Below are 17914 nucleotides of genomic sequence, written 5' to 3' on the forward strand. Positions count from 1 at the left end.
TCACATTTAAAACACAAAAAACAACACAAAGCTCCATGTTGTTATGAGTGAATGAATGTCCTATTCATCTGGCTTCTGTTACCTTTATAATCTTATTTTCTACCAGTCTTCCTTCAGCTTACTAAATTGTTGCTACAATGGTCTTCTTTCTGGTCCTGCAAGTATTTTTCTATTTTAGAACATTTGTACTTGTTGTTTCCTCAAATTAAAACACAATTCCACCAGTTAGAAGTTTAACTACACTTCATTCAAGTTTGGAATCAAATGTCTTCTCCTCTCTGAGCTTTCAATGACCATCCTTTCTAATTAAGTCATCACTTTCATGTCCCAAATTTTTCTTTATATCACTTATTATTCACTAGCTGACCTTGTATGTATACTGCCCTATCTTCCTCATTAGAACAAACTTCTATGAGAGAAGCACACTTTGCTGAATGCACTATATCCCCAGAAATATGTGTGACACATAAAGGGTGCATAATAAAGTTATATGAATTAAAAAAGATATGTGAGGAGAGTGAATAAGGGAGATTATAAAATTAGAGAATAATAAAAGCTGAAAAAAGTTATTGGCAGTATGATTTCAGAGATTATTATTTAAAAATAATTCTCTTGGTTCTTGTTCTATTAATGCTTATTATTGCATCTCTTTGCAATTTGTTCTTCTATCCTTTATTCCACAATATCCTTTATTGCACTAAAATAACAACAGCAAGTAAAAGTGAATTAAAAACAGAAGTTGAAAACAGGATTTTTATTTTCAACATAACATGTTTGGAGAGGTATAGTGTGATATACAGAGTAGCTTTTATTGCCAATTTCAGCATCTATGGAACATCCAAATCCAAGTGAAGGCTATTATGATTTTATTTATGGTAGAGTCTCAAATAGAGTTGGGATACCTGAGTTCCAGTTGAGCTTACTATGGACAATTAAAAACATCAGTGGGTTTAATTATATCACTATGAAACAAAGGGATTATATTAAGGCTAGACAATATCTAATATCTTTTACTGTCCTGAAATTCAACCTTTTGTTTTTGATCTTCAGAACGTTATGAAATAATAAGGCAGATGACTCTAGAAGGTATTATTTTACCAGGGCATATAAAGTGTTTATACCAGCATCTGATGGCACATATCATAGGATCAATAAAAATCTTAAAATCCCTAAGTCACAGTGAGTGATCCAGAACCTTCTTTTCCTGTTATAATTGATCCCAAGACCCTAAAGGGTTATGGACTTTGAGGATAAGTCCTAGAACAAATAATATTTCTGCTTCCAAGGAAGAGCACACCTTATGTTATGACATTGGAATTATACGGAGGACTGTACTGGTTGAAAATCAGTTTTTTCCCACTTAATTTGCATCTGCATGTCATTAAATATTTTTCAAAAGTTTACAAAATACACAAGATATAAATCAAAAGAACAGGATATGCTTATATATTAAAAACAATTCCATACTTCTACTTTTTATATTAATTTTAGCTGACATGATTTTTAAATAAATATACTGAAAATACATACCGAGCCTAATGGAACATAATATAGTTGCTTGTCAATTTTCATATGTTTGGAAACCTAAGCTATAAAGAATAGGTTAAAATATATAAATGTTATTTGTGAGATTTGGAGAAGTTTAAACTTGTCAAAAAGATATGCAATCTATTAGTGATTAGGTCAACTCCCATAACTTCTGTGTCTTGAAAGAGGTGGTTAAAACCACTGGAAAAGTAAAGACAGTAAAAATTCAACATGTCTTCAATTTTGATTACAAAAACCTATTTGTGCTTATAATCAGAAAGGGCACAATGTTTTTATTGCTGCTATTTTTGCTACAATTGCAAAGTTCATTACTGTATTCTTCATGACATAGTTCATTACTATGACTACAATTAAATTACAGATAAGAATAATTCTGATTTAAATGATACGATTAAAGTAAAATAAATAGAAGTTAAACAAGGACCATGACAATGAACTTAACTGAGCAAAATACATGTTAAGTGTGCTATATCTAGTTTCTTAAAAAATATTTGTAACGTATTTCCAAATTTATTTTTCGTACCTCCTCTTTTCTTTGTACACTCAATGGCTCATGTGACCTTAATTTTCTTTCTAAAGTAAACTATTTCACTGTTATAAATCGAGATTAAAAAAACAAAACAAAAGACCTCCATTACTTAATAGAGGCATACTTATGCCTCCTTATACCACCATCATGTTATAGTGAGAGACTAATGGAACAAGGAAAAGGCATTCGCTCTCCTCAATTATCCAGGCTAGGAGTTACTTATTCCAAATTTACCACTGGGCAATAATCAAGTACAAATTCTTAGAGAGAGAGAAATAATTTTAAATTACGAAAAAGTTGTGATATATTTAAAATATAGACATACTATTACATAGTCCAATAACAAGGCATTTGGAATAGATTCACATACTTTCACTACATCTTTTAGGTACGTTTTGCCTTTCTTCTGTGGGTTTTCCCTCATTATAATCTACAAAATTTAGCTTATTATCAGTTTGTATTCCATCTTCAGACGTGTTATCTTCTTTCTGCATGCTTTTAACTTCAATCAATTCTTTATTTTCTCGAGTGCTTCCTTTCAAAGGAGTTAGGGTACCATGATGTTCTTTCCCTAGGCATTCTTTCTGATGAACAAGTTCATCGACGATACAAGAAAAGTTATATCCACCTAGGTATGTGTCTTTTCTTTTCTGAAAATTAGCTTGTCTACAATATACTGGAGTTTCTTCAGCTGCAGTTATTTCTGTAGATGTCATATAACTCAAAGTTGTATTTCCTTCATAATCTGTAGGTTTCTCAAGACTAGGACTAGTTTTTGCTGTAAAATCAGTAATGTTAGCTGATCTGCATTTTTTACCAATACTGGAAAAATCAGACATTTCTAATACACTTATTCTCTCACTCTTAGAAAGATTTCTTCTGTAATTGAACTGAACAGGGCTTGAGGATGACTGACATTCAGAAAGATTTCTTTCCTTAAGATTATCAGGTGAAAAATAATCATCATATGAGGACTCCCCACAATGAAGAGTCTCTGTAACAGGCTTGGTCATAAACTGTGGGCTGTTAGCCAACTTAAAAAGTTTCAATTTTGGCATGGTACACTTCATACCGTACTTTTTTTTGGGTAACTTTTCCTTTGAAGACGAATATAAACACTCCGACATTCTTTTTCTTTTTGCTGAGGAACTTTTTGGAATTGAATTTAGCAAAGAGTGGTCTTCTGTTGTAGATAAAGTAGAAGATGAACTATATTTCTCATCAAATATCTCCTTAGATGTCCCTTCAGACTGCTTTTGGTTAGGGATGACCACCACACTTATAGTATCTTTTTCCTCTGAAAGATTACTCATAGATTTCTGAGGAGTAGGCTCATTGAGGTAATTGCAAGCTCCTGATGAATGAATACTATTTATTTTCAATGAAGGTGAAGAAATACAAATATTGTTAATTTCTTTAATGAATCCTCCCAATTTCAATTCCTGATTTCTATATCCTGAGTTTGCACAAAGATCATCAAAAGATGAATGTAAAACACCCGCAAAGGATTCATCTGGAAAATATTAATAAAGAATTAACTTTTAAAAATGGTTTAAATTTTAAAAATACTTCTCAATTGACCAATAAATAACAATGTTTAAGCAAAACTATCAGACAAGAAGAGTATTAACAATATCTTGGTTCTTCTCCTTACCATTTAACAAAAACTTTTGGCAACAATTTTTAATTAGGGAATCTGGGCTACAGTTCTGGGGTTTTGGGGTGGAGAGAGAGAAGCTAGTGGACCTCTTAAAATTTCATGTAAATTCTCTGTATGTTTATATGCATGCGCCCTTTTTTTCCCAACAAGAGCACCCACAGCTTATCAAATTCTCAAGAAGGTCAACAGTCTGAAAGTTAACAACTACTGATTTAAAATCTAGGACAAGTTCCAGTCTTCCATAAAACATTTCCCAACAATATAGCTCATCCTTAACTCCTCTGCCTTCTACTGAAGTCCTCATATTACATTTATATTTAAAAATGAACTAACTAATAGTTGGGTCTTAACATTCTGATTTCCCATATATCCTATACATTTCTGGAGAATAATGAAAAGCTGCTACTTTTCCCTGAAAATTCTATCCTCTTTTATACCTCCAGGCCTTGTCTTTCTTCCACACTTTAATCTGGGCAAATACTACTCATTATTCAAAATCAATCTCAGCTATCAAAATCTGTGAATCCTCCCAATAACTTCATCAGGTCATCAGACACACCCTCCTCTGTTAAACAGTATTGTACATAAATTTATAAAGGTATATATCACATTATATTGTAGTTATGTATCTTGATACTATTTTGTGGTTCATCCTTTTTGTGACTTTCATAACATATTTCATAATACTTCACGTAGTGATGAGCCTAATTTTTTAGGGGTCATTGCCACTTAAATTTGGATGTGGATGTGGACTAGATGAGAAAATTATAAAAAATTTGATAAAGCAAAGAAAAGTATAACTGTGAAAAATTATTATCCAAAATGAAACAAAGGGCCTCACATTAAAAAAAAAAGTATGATATATAACTTTTATTAATTCTTATCACCACTTTCTGCTTCTAACTAGAAATACTCTTCCCAACTCTTAAATTTATTGACCTCTATATCTTTACCAATCTAATTTACAAAATGTTCCATATGTTCATAATACCTTGAATAAAAATTTTTTTTATTTAGCTTTCTTACTGTTCTCAATGTGTATATATTAATTCATATAAAATCATAAGAAGTTTGCAAAAAAGAGAGCAACTGATTCTTTGCCAAGAAAGCAAATGCTTAGGACAAAAACCATGGGAACCAAAAAGGAGATCAAATTTGTATTTCTTATATTTAATTTTAATACATTACCATGGGGAAATTCATGAGTTCTAGCTTTTAATTAATTGCTTTACTAATCTGAGATGTCTATATGCAATTTTAAATGAAAAAAAATCATAATATTTTCAAAACTTAAATATATTATGGCACAGAAAATAATTTTACCTGAACTACATGTGTCATGTGAAACATTCAAAGGTGCTTCATACAGAGAATCAGCTGGATTATCATGAACTTTCTCAATCATTTGAGAAGCTGGAAACATAATTAAAACACTTCATTAGATACAACTTTAATATGTTTAATAGAAGAAGCCAATATTAAATCTATTAATTCTATTTCTATGTATCATTTACTTATCATTTTACTCCTCATAGTGGCTATTCCAGACTGACTATAAAGAAATAAGCACAAGAACTAACTCTTATTCAAATCCATTACAGAAGATGAAAATCATAAAGAATTATTCATACAAATAATTTACTTAAAAAGCATTAAGTCATGGAATCATAAAAATTAGAAGGGACCTTTAAATGTCAACTTGCCCATTTCTGGGCAGGAGCTCAAGCAAGATAAATGAGTATTTTTAGTTAACTTTACTGTTTGATAATCATGGTACTTTATTCAAAAATAGTCATAATAGATATCTTTATAATTGCAGCACAGTAATTATATAATGTCTCAAAAATATCTCAATCAGGGGCAATATTGAGGACATGTGGCAATGTTTGCAGACATTTTTGGTTGTCTCAACTGGGTGGGGGGGGTATTGGTATACAGCGGGTAGATGTCAGGGATTCTGCCTTAACATCCTACAATAAACCAGACAGGCCCTAAAGCAGAAAATCATCCAGCCCAAAATGTAAATTGCATTGAGTTGAGGAACCCTAGAGGTTTCACAGAAAACACCCAGGATATCACTGACATAACAAATGAGGTCATAAATGTTACCTTCAAGGCTGTGATAGTCTATTTATAAACTATTGGTAAAGGATAAACTCGTCCAAACTTTTGGATGAGAAATTTGACAATATCAATCAAAAACTTAAAATTCTTTTTATGTGAATTAATGTTACTGAAATACATAAAATACACAGCGAAACAAATATTTACATTTAAGTATGTTTACTGTAGCATTGGTTTTAATAATGAAGACAGGGTAAAAGCCTGATATTTAAAGATAAACACAGATAGGAAAATGGTTTTAAAAAACCATTCAACTACCACCCTACTCTGTGGTTAAAATGAGAATAAAACCGGTAGCACCATTTCTATTTTTAAAAAAATGGGAAAAAAATCCATTAACAGAATAATGATTCAATAAACTGTAGTACTATTTAATTAAAAATAAAAGAGGTTGTCCATACTTACCTGAAAACAACCTCCAAGATACCCTTAAGAAAAAAAAATTGAAAATACCATGCATGTTGTGATCCAATTTAATAAAAACTAAATTATACCGCCACACAGAAAAAAAGCTTAGATTATTAATGTAGTGGAGAAGCTTAGGCTACCTATAGGTATGCCTAAGCATCCCCTATAGAGGACTTCTTTCGTTGGTCAGATGTGGCGTTTCTCTCTCTAAGCCCAATTCTGGAAGCGAACCATTGCCTTCCCCCTTACGTGGGACATGACATCCAGGGATGAAACTCTCCCTGGGTGCGTGGGAGATGATCCCCAGGGATGAGTATGATCCTGGCACCGTAGGATCAACAATGCCATCCTGATCAAGAGGGGGGGAAAGAAGTGTAACAAATAAGGTATCAGAGGAGAAAAAAAAAGAAATAAACTAAAAAAAACATAAATAAGGTATCAGTGGCTAAGAGAGTTCAAATAGAGTCAAGAGGCTACTCTGGAGGTCACTTCTTATACAAGCTTCAGTTAGACAATGCTACTATAATAACTTGCCAAACCCCAATCAAAACCATTCCAGCCAATCTTAAAGAATACCTAGAGTATTACATAAGATTTACAAAGGTTCCATGAGCTAGGGTTAACTTTTCAGAAAAAGTTACCTACAGAAACCTACAACCTCCAGAGGGGTTCCTGGACCAGGTAAGTCCTGAAATGCAGAGGGACCAGCCTCTCCAGAACATCAACTAGTTCCACCCCCATGACCCATTTTAATGACAGCCCCATCCAACATGAAAAAGTTGGAACAGGCTTAGCTCAAATACCCCTAAAGAGTGAAAGATCAAAGTTATTGGTCAAGTCATAGAGAGAAGATTAGATTTAACAAATGAGTATGGATGAATCAGTATATTGATATTATTGATATTTCTTTTAGTCTCCTGTACCATAAAGTAGCTAGAAATAAAAACATAAAATTGTGGAATTGTAACCCATACCAAACTCTGAAATCTGTTCTACAATTGTTGCAAAGTACTTTGAAATTTATTGTTTTTTGTATATATGTTATTTTCCACACAAAACAAGAAGGAAGAGTATAATAGAGGAGACAGGATTTTACAAATGAATATGAACGGTGAATCAATAAACTGATACTCCTTTTGGTCTCCAGTGTCTTGGAGCAGCTAGAAGGAAAAATGAAAAACTGTGGAACTGTAACCCATACCAAACCTTAAAATCTGCCGTAAACTACTTGTTAAAATGTACTTTGAAATTTATTGCTTTTTCTTATGTATGTTATTTTTCACAATTAAAAAAAAAATGTAAAAAGAAACTCTAGGTGGGAATTAAGATGAATTTTTATTATTAGCAATATTTGTTAAATGTTTTATGAAAATGCTCTCATAGATTACTTGAGTAACTTAGAATATTAAAGATAAAAAATTAAAGAAAAACATAAAGTGATACATTATATGCATTAATATAAAGCAGATTTGTAAAAAAAAAGACCTAATTTAATATAAAAAAGGTCAGGTGGGGTATTCCAAAGATTTCCAGAAATTATAAAGGGCCTATAACAAATAATAATTTAAAATTTGGGGAATACTATGTACCGGTAAATGCTTCACAAAAATCTTAATAAAACGTGAGATTTTTCTGGACAAAAATATTAACTAAGGCTGCCCTGAAATAGGTCAGAATTTGTTAGAATCAGGAAACAGTAACTAAAACATCTAAATAAACAAAAAATACTTTCTATTACAATTGACCCATTTGCTTAGTTTTCACTTCTATGAACTGTAATCACTTACATGTAGGGGAAAGATTTTCCCTTTTGTCCTGCATCTCCTGTAATCTCTTCTCCATTGCACTGTGATGACTATTACTAATTTTATTTATAGGACTATAGATTAAGGAACCATTAGATTCAAATACGAGAACAGGAATATCATTATCTGGAAATAAACAAAAATAGAATTTTAAGCTCAAAAATGCATTCATATATCAACAATATAATAACTTTCACAGATATATTTCTTAGAAATCAGTATTTCCCCCTACAGCTTTTTTCCTGCCTTTCAACATCATCTACTACTACTAATATTCTACTACAAACCACCATTGCCACCAAGATCAAATAACAACAGTACAACAACTGCTAGCTAACATATACTGAGCCATTACTACATGCCAGGTATCATTACTGTGCTAAGCATAATACATGCTTATTTAACCTTTCCCATACTTATCTTATTTAATCCTTCCTCAAACTCAAGGCATTAGGTATCAGTATCGTTATTCAAAGACTAAGAAATCGAGAGACAGTAGTTAAATAACTTAGCTAAAATAACACAATTGGAAAGAACGTAAAGCCAGAATGTAGTATGGTTCCTTAGAGGTTTTCTACCCAAGGTTCAGAAATCACCACCACTAAATACCCCACCTTAAAAAACACACCAGACTGACAGATGAATGTGACTACATGAAGCAGGGTCATGGTGTTTACGCCATGGTCCTTGAACCATAAAATTATGGGCTAAATTGTGTGTGGGTATAGATTTGTGCATTTTTTTGTAACTCATATATATGGCAAACGCCTCAAAACAACTTTGACACTCCTCCCCCCACAAAAAAATATGTAGTATCTTTCCTTTTGCAACTCCTAAACCAGAACTCTTACTGTACTCTGACAACATCCAGATACACATTAGATGAATTATTTATACTTTATATTTGTAGTTTTTAAAAGGTAACTTCTAATAAGATATATAATATAGTCTAAAAAGAGATTTTGTATCTATCATAAGCATTTTGCCAAATTCCTTTCAAATATACTATATCATTGTTAGTAAGAAAGAAGGCCAAAGTGGCAAAAGTATAAAGCATGATAGGTCTGTTGCAAAACTGTGTTGAGGCTGGAGAGACCAGATCACATAGGACCTAATAGGCTACAGGATATGCTAAATATAGGATGCCCTTGAAGATGTTTAAATTCAGGGTGGGGATGTCCATCTGACTTCAAATTTACTTCATTCTGACTAAAATATGGGAGTTAGGATTGCAAAGGCATGAGCGTATATATAGCAAGCCAGCCAAAAAACTGCTGCAATAATACAAGCAAAAGATGAGGCAGGCTTGGAATAAGAGAACAGAGGAAGAGAAAAAATGATTGAAGTAATTATTTCAGAAGCGGGACCTAAAAGTCTTAATGGGTAATTAGTGTCAGAGAAATAAGAGATGTCAAAAGATAATTTCATGTTTCTGGCTTGAGTAGTTAGGCAGATCAGATAGTCAATGTAGGTTTGCTAAGGAAGGACCAAAATGAAGAGACTCGGTTCGCCAGGCAATAAGATGACTAAGTAAGAAAATAAATCATATAGGCAATGTTTTAGGAAAATCATTTAACACCACCACACAGGCTAAATGTTCTACTCAATTTTGGTGCATTATCATCACAGATTTAGAATAAAATTTAGTAATCCTATTTGAAAAATTTCCAAACAGCAAAAGAGAATTTCTAACATGTGTTAATACGATATAAAAGAAAGAAAAAACTATAGGAATCAATGCTTTCTGTTTCTATATTTTATATTGGATAGTTACAAAAATTATATATTTGTTCACTGACACATCAGGATTGGTCTCAAACAATGAATTCAGAGGACAATGAAAACGGCAAAAAAGAGAAATATCAAAAACAACCAAAATGCTTTAAAATTCTATGTTCTAAAGTATTTTATGTCATGAAAAAAATGTCATATAGGACTTACCTATTCTTGAAAACAAAACCAAAAGTTATATATAAAATTAAAAAACAAATAGGGATTTATTTTACTTCAATAGGGCCTGTTAATCAAAGATCATTTTTCTTCTATAATCATTTCTGAAAATTAAGTTCCAACAATTTAATGAATGATTAAAACTTTGTGGACTGAACTGTATGGCCTTATCATGGCTATAGTCAAATTTCCTTTAGACTAGTTATATTTTGCCTTCTATTTTCTAACCACAAACTATATTATAGTCCCAATTATCTATCTCACCCTAAAAGCCATTGGTCCTCAGGCAAATTACAGAAGATACATGAATACAAATGCAAAGAATAACAGATTATATTTTTTGACTTACCTAGCGTTGTTTTTTGCTTTTGTAGCTCTTTAGCCATTTTCTCAAATTTCTTTTGAAGTCTTTTATCATTTTCTGGTGTTTTGGGAATAAAATCTTTGGGCTGCATACACTTACGCTATACAAAAAAGGAAATAATTAATAATACTATATTGCAATTGGCTTAAGACAGGAAAAGAATCCTTTCATACACTTCTGATCTTTTATAACATTAACAATAAAAAAATTTCTTAAAGAGATCTTTCGCACTATATGTGACTTGGCAATATTTATTTCTTTTTGTTTACAACTGTAAAAAACGAAATTGACAGAATGATATAAAACTGAAAAGGACTCTACACCAAGTAAGTATATTTCCTGAGGTATTTTCAGGATCACAGCATTTTTAGTTTTCATGAAGTCTCTTAAAAAAAACTAGTCTTTCCCTTTTTTTTTTTGGTCACCCTTACCCTCTTCTCATTTCCCTCCAAAAAAATCATGAAATAGTAATAAAATACAAAAGTAATTATTTTATAATTACTAAAGAAAAGAACCACTTTCCACTTTATGCTTGCCTTACTGTTTTTATATCACAATAACTTCATTCTGCCAGGGAAAACCAAACACTATAATTATACATACAAGCTATAACAAAATAAGGAAACTTCAAACAAATGAAACTGTCTAATCTTACCATCCTCAGATAAAAAGGGAAAAAGGTCTCCTTCAAAACCATACTTTACATTCACAGCCTTTATCTACCTTCTCTTCTTTAGAACTATCCTCTACTTCCCATCTTTAGCCCCAACATCACCACAAATGCAAAAATTAAACTTTATACCAATTTTACCTTCTACTACTTCTATGTCTGAGCTCTCTCTTAAAGGGTTCTTGAAAAATATGTTTCCTGTCTAGGTATCTTTTAGTTTTTAGGTTGAAGCTACCAGCCCTAATTTATTTTTATTATTGCTAAGTCTAACCTATTCTTTGTTTCAATCTTAAAACTTCTTTTAGCAAATAAAGGTTAATTCCTATACCTATGTTCTTGATCCAGGATCTTGTTCTATCAGTCATTTAATAAAAATGTTGTTATTGTCAAGTAATGGTCTTGATATACATCACTGAACAAAACAAATAAAGATCTTTGCCCTCATGGAGCTTATAATCTAGCAAAAAATGACAGAAAATAAATATAGTAAATAAATGAATCATATAGTATGAGTGCTGGAGGGGAAATGGCCTGAACTGTTTCTGTTTTTTTTTTTTCCAGGCATGTGTGGTAGTTAAGCTCAGGTGTCCACTTGGCCAGGTGAAGGAACCTAGTTCTACTGCTATGGACATGAGCCAATAGCATGTGAACCACATCTGTTGCTGATTACATCTGCAGTCAGCCAGGAGGCCTGCCTGCTGCAATGCATGATGTTTGATTTTATTGGCTGGTGCTTAAATGAGAGAGTTCAATGTAGCACAGCCCAAGCAGCCCAGCCTAGCAAAAGTTGTTGGAACTCAGAGGCCTAGAGAGAAGGCCAGCAGAGATCACACTGTGCCTTCCCGCATAAGAAAGAACCTCACTTGAAAGTTAGCTACCTTTCTTCTGAAAAACTGTTTAATGAAATAAATCCCCTTTTATTAAGAGCCAATCCATCTCTGGTGTGTTGCATTCTGGCAGCTAGCAAACTAGACCACCATGAAGTTCCTGTAAATCATGAAATATACTGAATAGTGTTGCTTTGTAACCATGGATCCAAGGAGTGTGGGGACAATTTATACAAGCTTGTCAACACTGTTTATTAACAGTGAGCCCTCGGGGCTGATAATGTATCAAGAATATGCTACAGTATGTGACCAGCAGAGTATAAGAAACCCCAGCACAGACTCCGTTTTGTGCTCCCTGGTTCTGAGGTGTTCTGTGTACATATCTGTGGTACCTAACCAAGAAAGTATACCTCAATAGTCCTTACAGAGGGAGGACAATCGGAACTCCCCTATGGCCCCTCCAGATGTCCTGTTGTAAGGCAGCATTGGCTATGATGCCAAATATCTTTACTTTAATTCTGTCACTATATTGCAACTTTTTTTTTTCCATAAGTACACTATAGATTTGCAAGCATTGTTATCTTGGGGTTATCTTTCAAGACAACCTTATCTAACTGCCACTATCAGCGTAGTATGTTAGAAAGGGATAAGTACTATAGATAAAAAGGGAAAAAAAAAAGAGGCAAGAGGGATTAGAGCTGCTGCAAAGTGGGACGAAATTGCTCTTATTAAATAGGGCAGTCAGAAGAGGTCTCATTGAGAAAGTAGCACTTGAACAAGGCCACACAGAAGTTAGAAAACTAGTCATGTGGATTTGGGGGAGGAAGAATGTTCCAGAGAGAGGGAACAGATAGTGCAATGGCTCTAAAACAAGAGTCCATGACACATTTGAAGAACAGGAAGTAAACCAGTTTAGCTGACAGCAGAATGAGTAAGGTAAAGGGAAAGAGAACCTCTCTGAAGAATAAATAAAAGGGTCTATAGACATTTAATTTGCAAATGCATTTGGAAAAGAGAGGGAGCAGGAATCGTTTTTTGATATGAGTAAAAATTAAAAGTGGTAAAGAATATGAACAATTATTACATATGTTTCAGATTAGGAAAAATTACAAAGATAAATAATATCCAGCATTGGTAAGGGTCAGGAAATAGGTACCACTGTACATTATCAATAGAACTATTAAAAAGTAAAATGTATATACATTTTTACCCAGTAATTTCACTTCTAGATATCCAACCTGGAGAAATAAACTCAAATACACCACGTAAATAAAGTACAGAACAAAAAATGACAATGATTTAAACCTGTGTCAATAAGGGAAAAGCATATTTGTGCTATATAATAAAATGCAGAAATATAAAGTAGATTTATATTCACTGACATAAAAAGATTGAAAACATGATGCCAATGAAAAAAAAAAGAGCAACTTGTGAAACAATACATGTTAATAGGACCTCATTCATGCAATGTGCATGTGTCTGAATATGTAATGCAAATTTATTGAAAACAATCTGATCTAAGCCAAGTTTTAGACTGCTTATTTTGAGGGAATGGGGTGTTATTCTTGTAGAAATAAAGGAGGGATTTTTGCTTTTTCAGCCATTTACTTAATGTATTACAACAAAAATAAGTTATGTTTTTTTGTATGCTGTATGGTGGGGTTACATTTCATTATTTTTCCATGTGCGTATCCCATTATTGCAGTACCATTTGTTGAATTTGTTTTGTTTGTTTTCTGGGGAAGTACATGGACTGGAAATCGAACCTGGGTCTCCCGGCATGGCAGGTGAGAATTCTACTACTCAATATACACACTTGGCATGCCCTATTACTGATATATTTTTAAATAAATATTTATTTTTAAAACAGTACCCAATACTAAGCAGACATTACTTAGGGTGTCAAGAGATCTTTTGAATTCTCTTTTTCACCTGTAATAAGATGAGAAGTTTTAGCTGGAGACTGGGGGAGTCTTTTCCATTTATATACTAGCAAATTTTGGCTTCTTGGCTGAGATGAAATGTAATGGAGATATGTGCTTTACTATTTTCAAAGAATTGGAGAAGTTCATAGCTTTTTCTGTGTTAATCTACAGAAAATGTAAAGTTCTAGTCTGCCTAATTTAGTTTTGAGAAAGTCTTCAAATTTTCTATCATGGATTCTTATCTGAAAACAAAGTAACTTACTGATGTTTCCTAGTAATTAAGTTTACCCTCAAAGAAATCATGATTAGAAAATTTTAAATACATTAAAAACGGAAAAGGTTGTAGTTCAAATATGAATTTGACTTCAAATGAAAGCAGTGTCTATATTTGTAAAGATTTTCTGTAATAAATAACTTTGTACAATTTGGATATATCTACTTCAGACTTTTGAGATTTTCAGTTAAACAGAACATAGCTAGTTTACCACAGATATAACAAAAAAAGTTGTGAATTACTAGAGCACTTGAATGTTTACTGGGCTATTGCCAATTTTTAGCTTTCCATTGGCCAATCATACCCTCTTCTATTTTCTACAAATTATATCACAGCATTCACAAGATGAAATAATCTCTATAATTCACTAAAAAGAAATGCTATGTGAAAGGTACGATATCATCAACAGCATATTTAAAACAACTCTTGAATATATCTCTAAAAGTTTTACTTTCTAGGAATAAAAAGATTAAGAATGAATAAATTCATAATTGTCACTACTTATACTGAAATCACACACTTACTTTTTTTTTAATTAGGTGTGGTAATTGTTCATTCGTATTAGTTGCAGGGAATAATGATTCATCGGCATGTACTCCAGCTGTCCTGCATCTATATAATTAAAATGAAGTAGTTGAATGAATATTTGTTTCTGTTATTGGTACAGCATTAAATCTGCATGTGTATCAATTAGCAATTTAAGAAATCAGTGCGTAAGTCATTTTAATGGCCATTTCTATTATAATAAGTACACTTATTAACAAACACAAAAGTCGGTATCGATGAAACTTTCCAAAACTTTCTCTGTAAGTTATTTTTAAGTATTAGAAGTGAGAGGCAGGTAAAAGTATAATTTTTAGACTTGTAACAAAAATGATCAATTATGGTACTCATAAAGGTACATGACATTAAATGCATAATTTAAAAGTAAATAACCCATTCAATGGAAATCAAGAAACTGAGTCCAGAGATTATATGTGCCCTTCAAAACTGGGTTCTCCTTTTTTGTCTATTTCTGTCAAAGCACCACTGTCATTCCAGAGGGCTCAGTGTGACATCTCAGTTACTGTTCACTATGACTTCTCCTTCCATAATCAGTCTGTCATCACATTCTGTCATTTCTCCTTTCACAATATTGTTCACATTCCTTCCAATCTTTGGGTTTCCTCCACCATTTTCTTATTCTAAGTATTCATCAACCCAGATCTAAATGACTATGATTTTATGAATGATTTCTTCTCCTACAGTTTTCCACCTACCAATTAATCCATATTATTGAAATATTAATCTTAAAACTTTTTTCATTCTAACCTACCACAAAAACCTTCAATAACTGCTGTTTATACAGAATAATTGCACAATCTGTTAAGTCTTTCTATTATATGCCTGTAATGACATCTCCAGTTATATATAATCATAAGACTACCACAGGTGAAAATCTAAAATGTAATAAAGGTTTTCAAAAAAAATAATTAAAATACAGTGCAATAAAAAAAAAAATAGGGCAGGGTGGTGCAAAGGCGGCTCAGTGGCAGAATTCTCACCTGCCATGCCAGAGACTCGGGTTCGATTCCCAGAGCCTGCCCATACCAAAAAAAAAAAAAGAAAAAAGAAAAGGGAAAGCATATCCATAATAATACAGACAGCGCTCTAAAATATATTGTTAAGAATAAAAAGGAAGTTTCAGAAATATAAACATATGTATGTAGGGGGGCACGTGCGTATGGTATAGTATGGTGTATATAATATGGTTAAAGAAGTCTGGAAAATTATACACTAAACTGACAACAGTAATTATCACTGCAGCAGCAATCTCAAAGTGTGGTCAAAAGACACATGGGGTCCCTGAGACCCTTTGGGGGCATGTAAGGACAAACCTATTTTTATAATAATACATAGATGTTATTTGCCTTTTTAATCTTTCTCTCATGAATACACAGTGGAGTTTTTAAGAAACTAAATGGCATGTGCTATCACAGATTGAATGCAGAATAGGTATGAGAATACAGCTAACCTCTTTTAAGCCAGAGTGGAAAGAAATTCGCAAAAATGTAAACAAAAAAAAGTATAAAGTGCAATAATTATAATAAGAGAGGAACAACAAGGTACAGCAGGAGCCAAAAAATATATAACTGATACTAAAGAAATCAGTAAATAGACTGAAAATAGGTTAGAAGCCACCACTAGACTAGAATTCTGATGAGGAAGTAGATTGGGTAGAATGGAGATTTTCCAGTTGGAAGAACGGTATAGGCAAAAGCAGAGAAGTGAAAAAACACGCACTAACTGGTATGAATAAAGTGAATGGATGGGAGTTAGGAGACAGTGACAAAAAGAGAATTCAGGTAATGAATAATACTCAACTATAATAAGAAATGAAACTATATACAATTTGGATGAATTTCAAAAGCACCAAGTATGAAAAAATAACATTTTGGATGACTTCATTTATAGGAAGTTATAGAAGAGGCAAAGTTAATCTATATTAATGGAAATCAGATTAGTGGTTGTCTTGGGGTGGGGGCAGGGATGATGACTGTGAAAGGATACAAGAGAAGATAGGAGGGTGATGAAGACTGTGGTAATAGTATATACATTTGTCAAAACTTGGAGAGCTGTACACTTAAAATGTGTACATTTTATTTTATGTAAATTATTTTTTATAAAGTTAATTAAAAAAAAAACCAAAATAATCACCTACGTCAGTAGAATGCTTACAATTAAGGGATGGGCAGAAAATAATGGATTTAATGGTAGAGATGAGAAATGGGCAGTAAAGACATTAGAGAACCAGAGAGAAATGTTTCTCAGTGGTACCTCTTTTTACAAAAGTCCTTTAAACATCAACTTTTACTTTGAGTAATATTCACCTAGCTTCTTCTTAAGCAAAATGTTACTTATTTACCATTGTTAAAAGTAACAAAATTGCAACAACAAAAAGGGTACCTGGGAAGTATTAGGACAGAAGACACAGTCGAGTAGAACTAGAATAATTTTACAATATATATATTACAGTTATCACTAAAGTATAAAAAAGCCTTCTTGACCAAAAGGGGGAGGAAAGAAATCCTCCTTGATTCAAGAAATTATCTTGAAGATGACTGTAAAATGATACAACTTTTATAATGTGACTGTGTGATTGTCTTGAGTATGGAGAGATGAGTAAAAAATATGGATAAAAATAAATAATGGGGAAACAAAGATTAAAATAAATTGAGTAAATTGAAATACTAGTGGTCAATGAGAGGGAGGGGTACAGGGTATGGTATGTATGAGTTTTTTCTTTTATTTCTTTTGCTGGAGAGATAAAAATGTTCAAAACAATGATCATGGTGATGACTACACAACTATGTGATGATATTGTGAGCCACTGATTGTACACCATGTATAGAATATAAGTATGTTAAGAATGTTTGTATGTTTGTTAAGGTTTACAATAAAAATATTTGAAAAAATAATAATTAAAAAAATAAAATTTAAAGAGCTTTTACTAACGCCAGCTCATTAGAAGCCGCACAACAAACCTATTGGGTATATTAAAATTTTCTTCTATTTTAGAACTGAAGGAAATTGAGGCTCACAGAAGATCACTTGCAAAAGTTTATGAAACTAGTAAATATCCTTCAAATAGTTTTTGCAATGGGTTGATTCAATTCAGTAAACTGTGCCTGACACAGGGGACTTAATTGTAGGAGATATGTTCTTTCCCCTTTGGGAATATCTTCCCAACAATTTATCAATCAAGTGATAAGATGCAAAGCTGCACAAAGGCATACTCCCTGAATTCAATCAACTTGGGTTTAACTATTATTTTTCTCAATGAAGAAATA

The 17914-nt window shown here is 32.4% G+C and overlaps 1 protein-coding gene across 1 annotated transcript in view; it reads right to left on the bottom strand.

Annotated features, from left to right (window-relative positions):
• Window positions 1-17914, bottom strand: part of MCPH1 (microcephalin 1) — a 271418-nt gene that overhangs the window by 221955 nt on the left and 31549 nt on the right. The window contains exons 4-8 of the mRNA XM_077152989.1: window positions 14609-14696; window positions 10374-10488; window positions 8057-8200; window positions 5061-5150; window positions 2448-3590 (exon numbers count right to left, since the gene is read on the bottom strand). Of these exons, the coding sequence (XP_077009104.1) occupies window positions 2448-3590; window positions 5061-5150; window positions 8057-8200; window positions 10374-10488; window positions 14609-14696 (1580 nt within the window). The remainder of the gene's footprint in view (window positions 1-2447; window positions 3591-5060; window positions 5151-8056; window positions 8201-10373; window positions 10489-14608; window positions 14697-17914) is intronic.

This window comes from Tamandua tetradactyla, chromosome 3, assembly GCF_023851605.1.
Source record: "Tamandua tetradactyla isolate mTamTet1 chromosome 3, mTamTet1.pri, whole genome shotgun sequence".
NCBI lineage: Eukaryota > Metazoa > Chordata > Mammalia > Pilosa > Myrmecophagidae > Tamandua > Tamandua tetradactyla.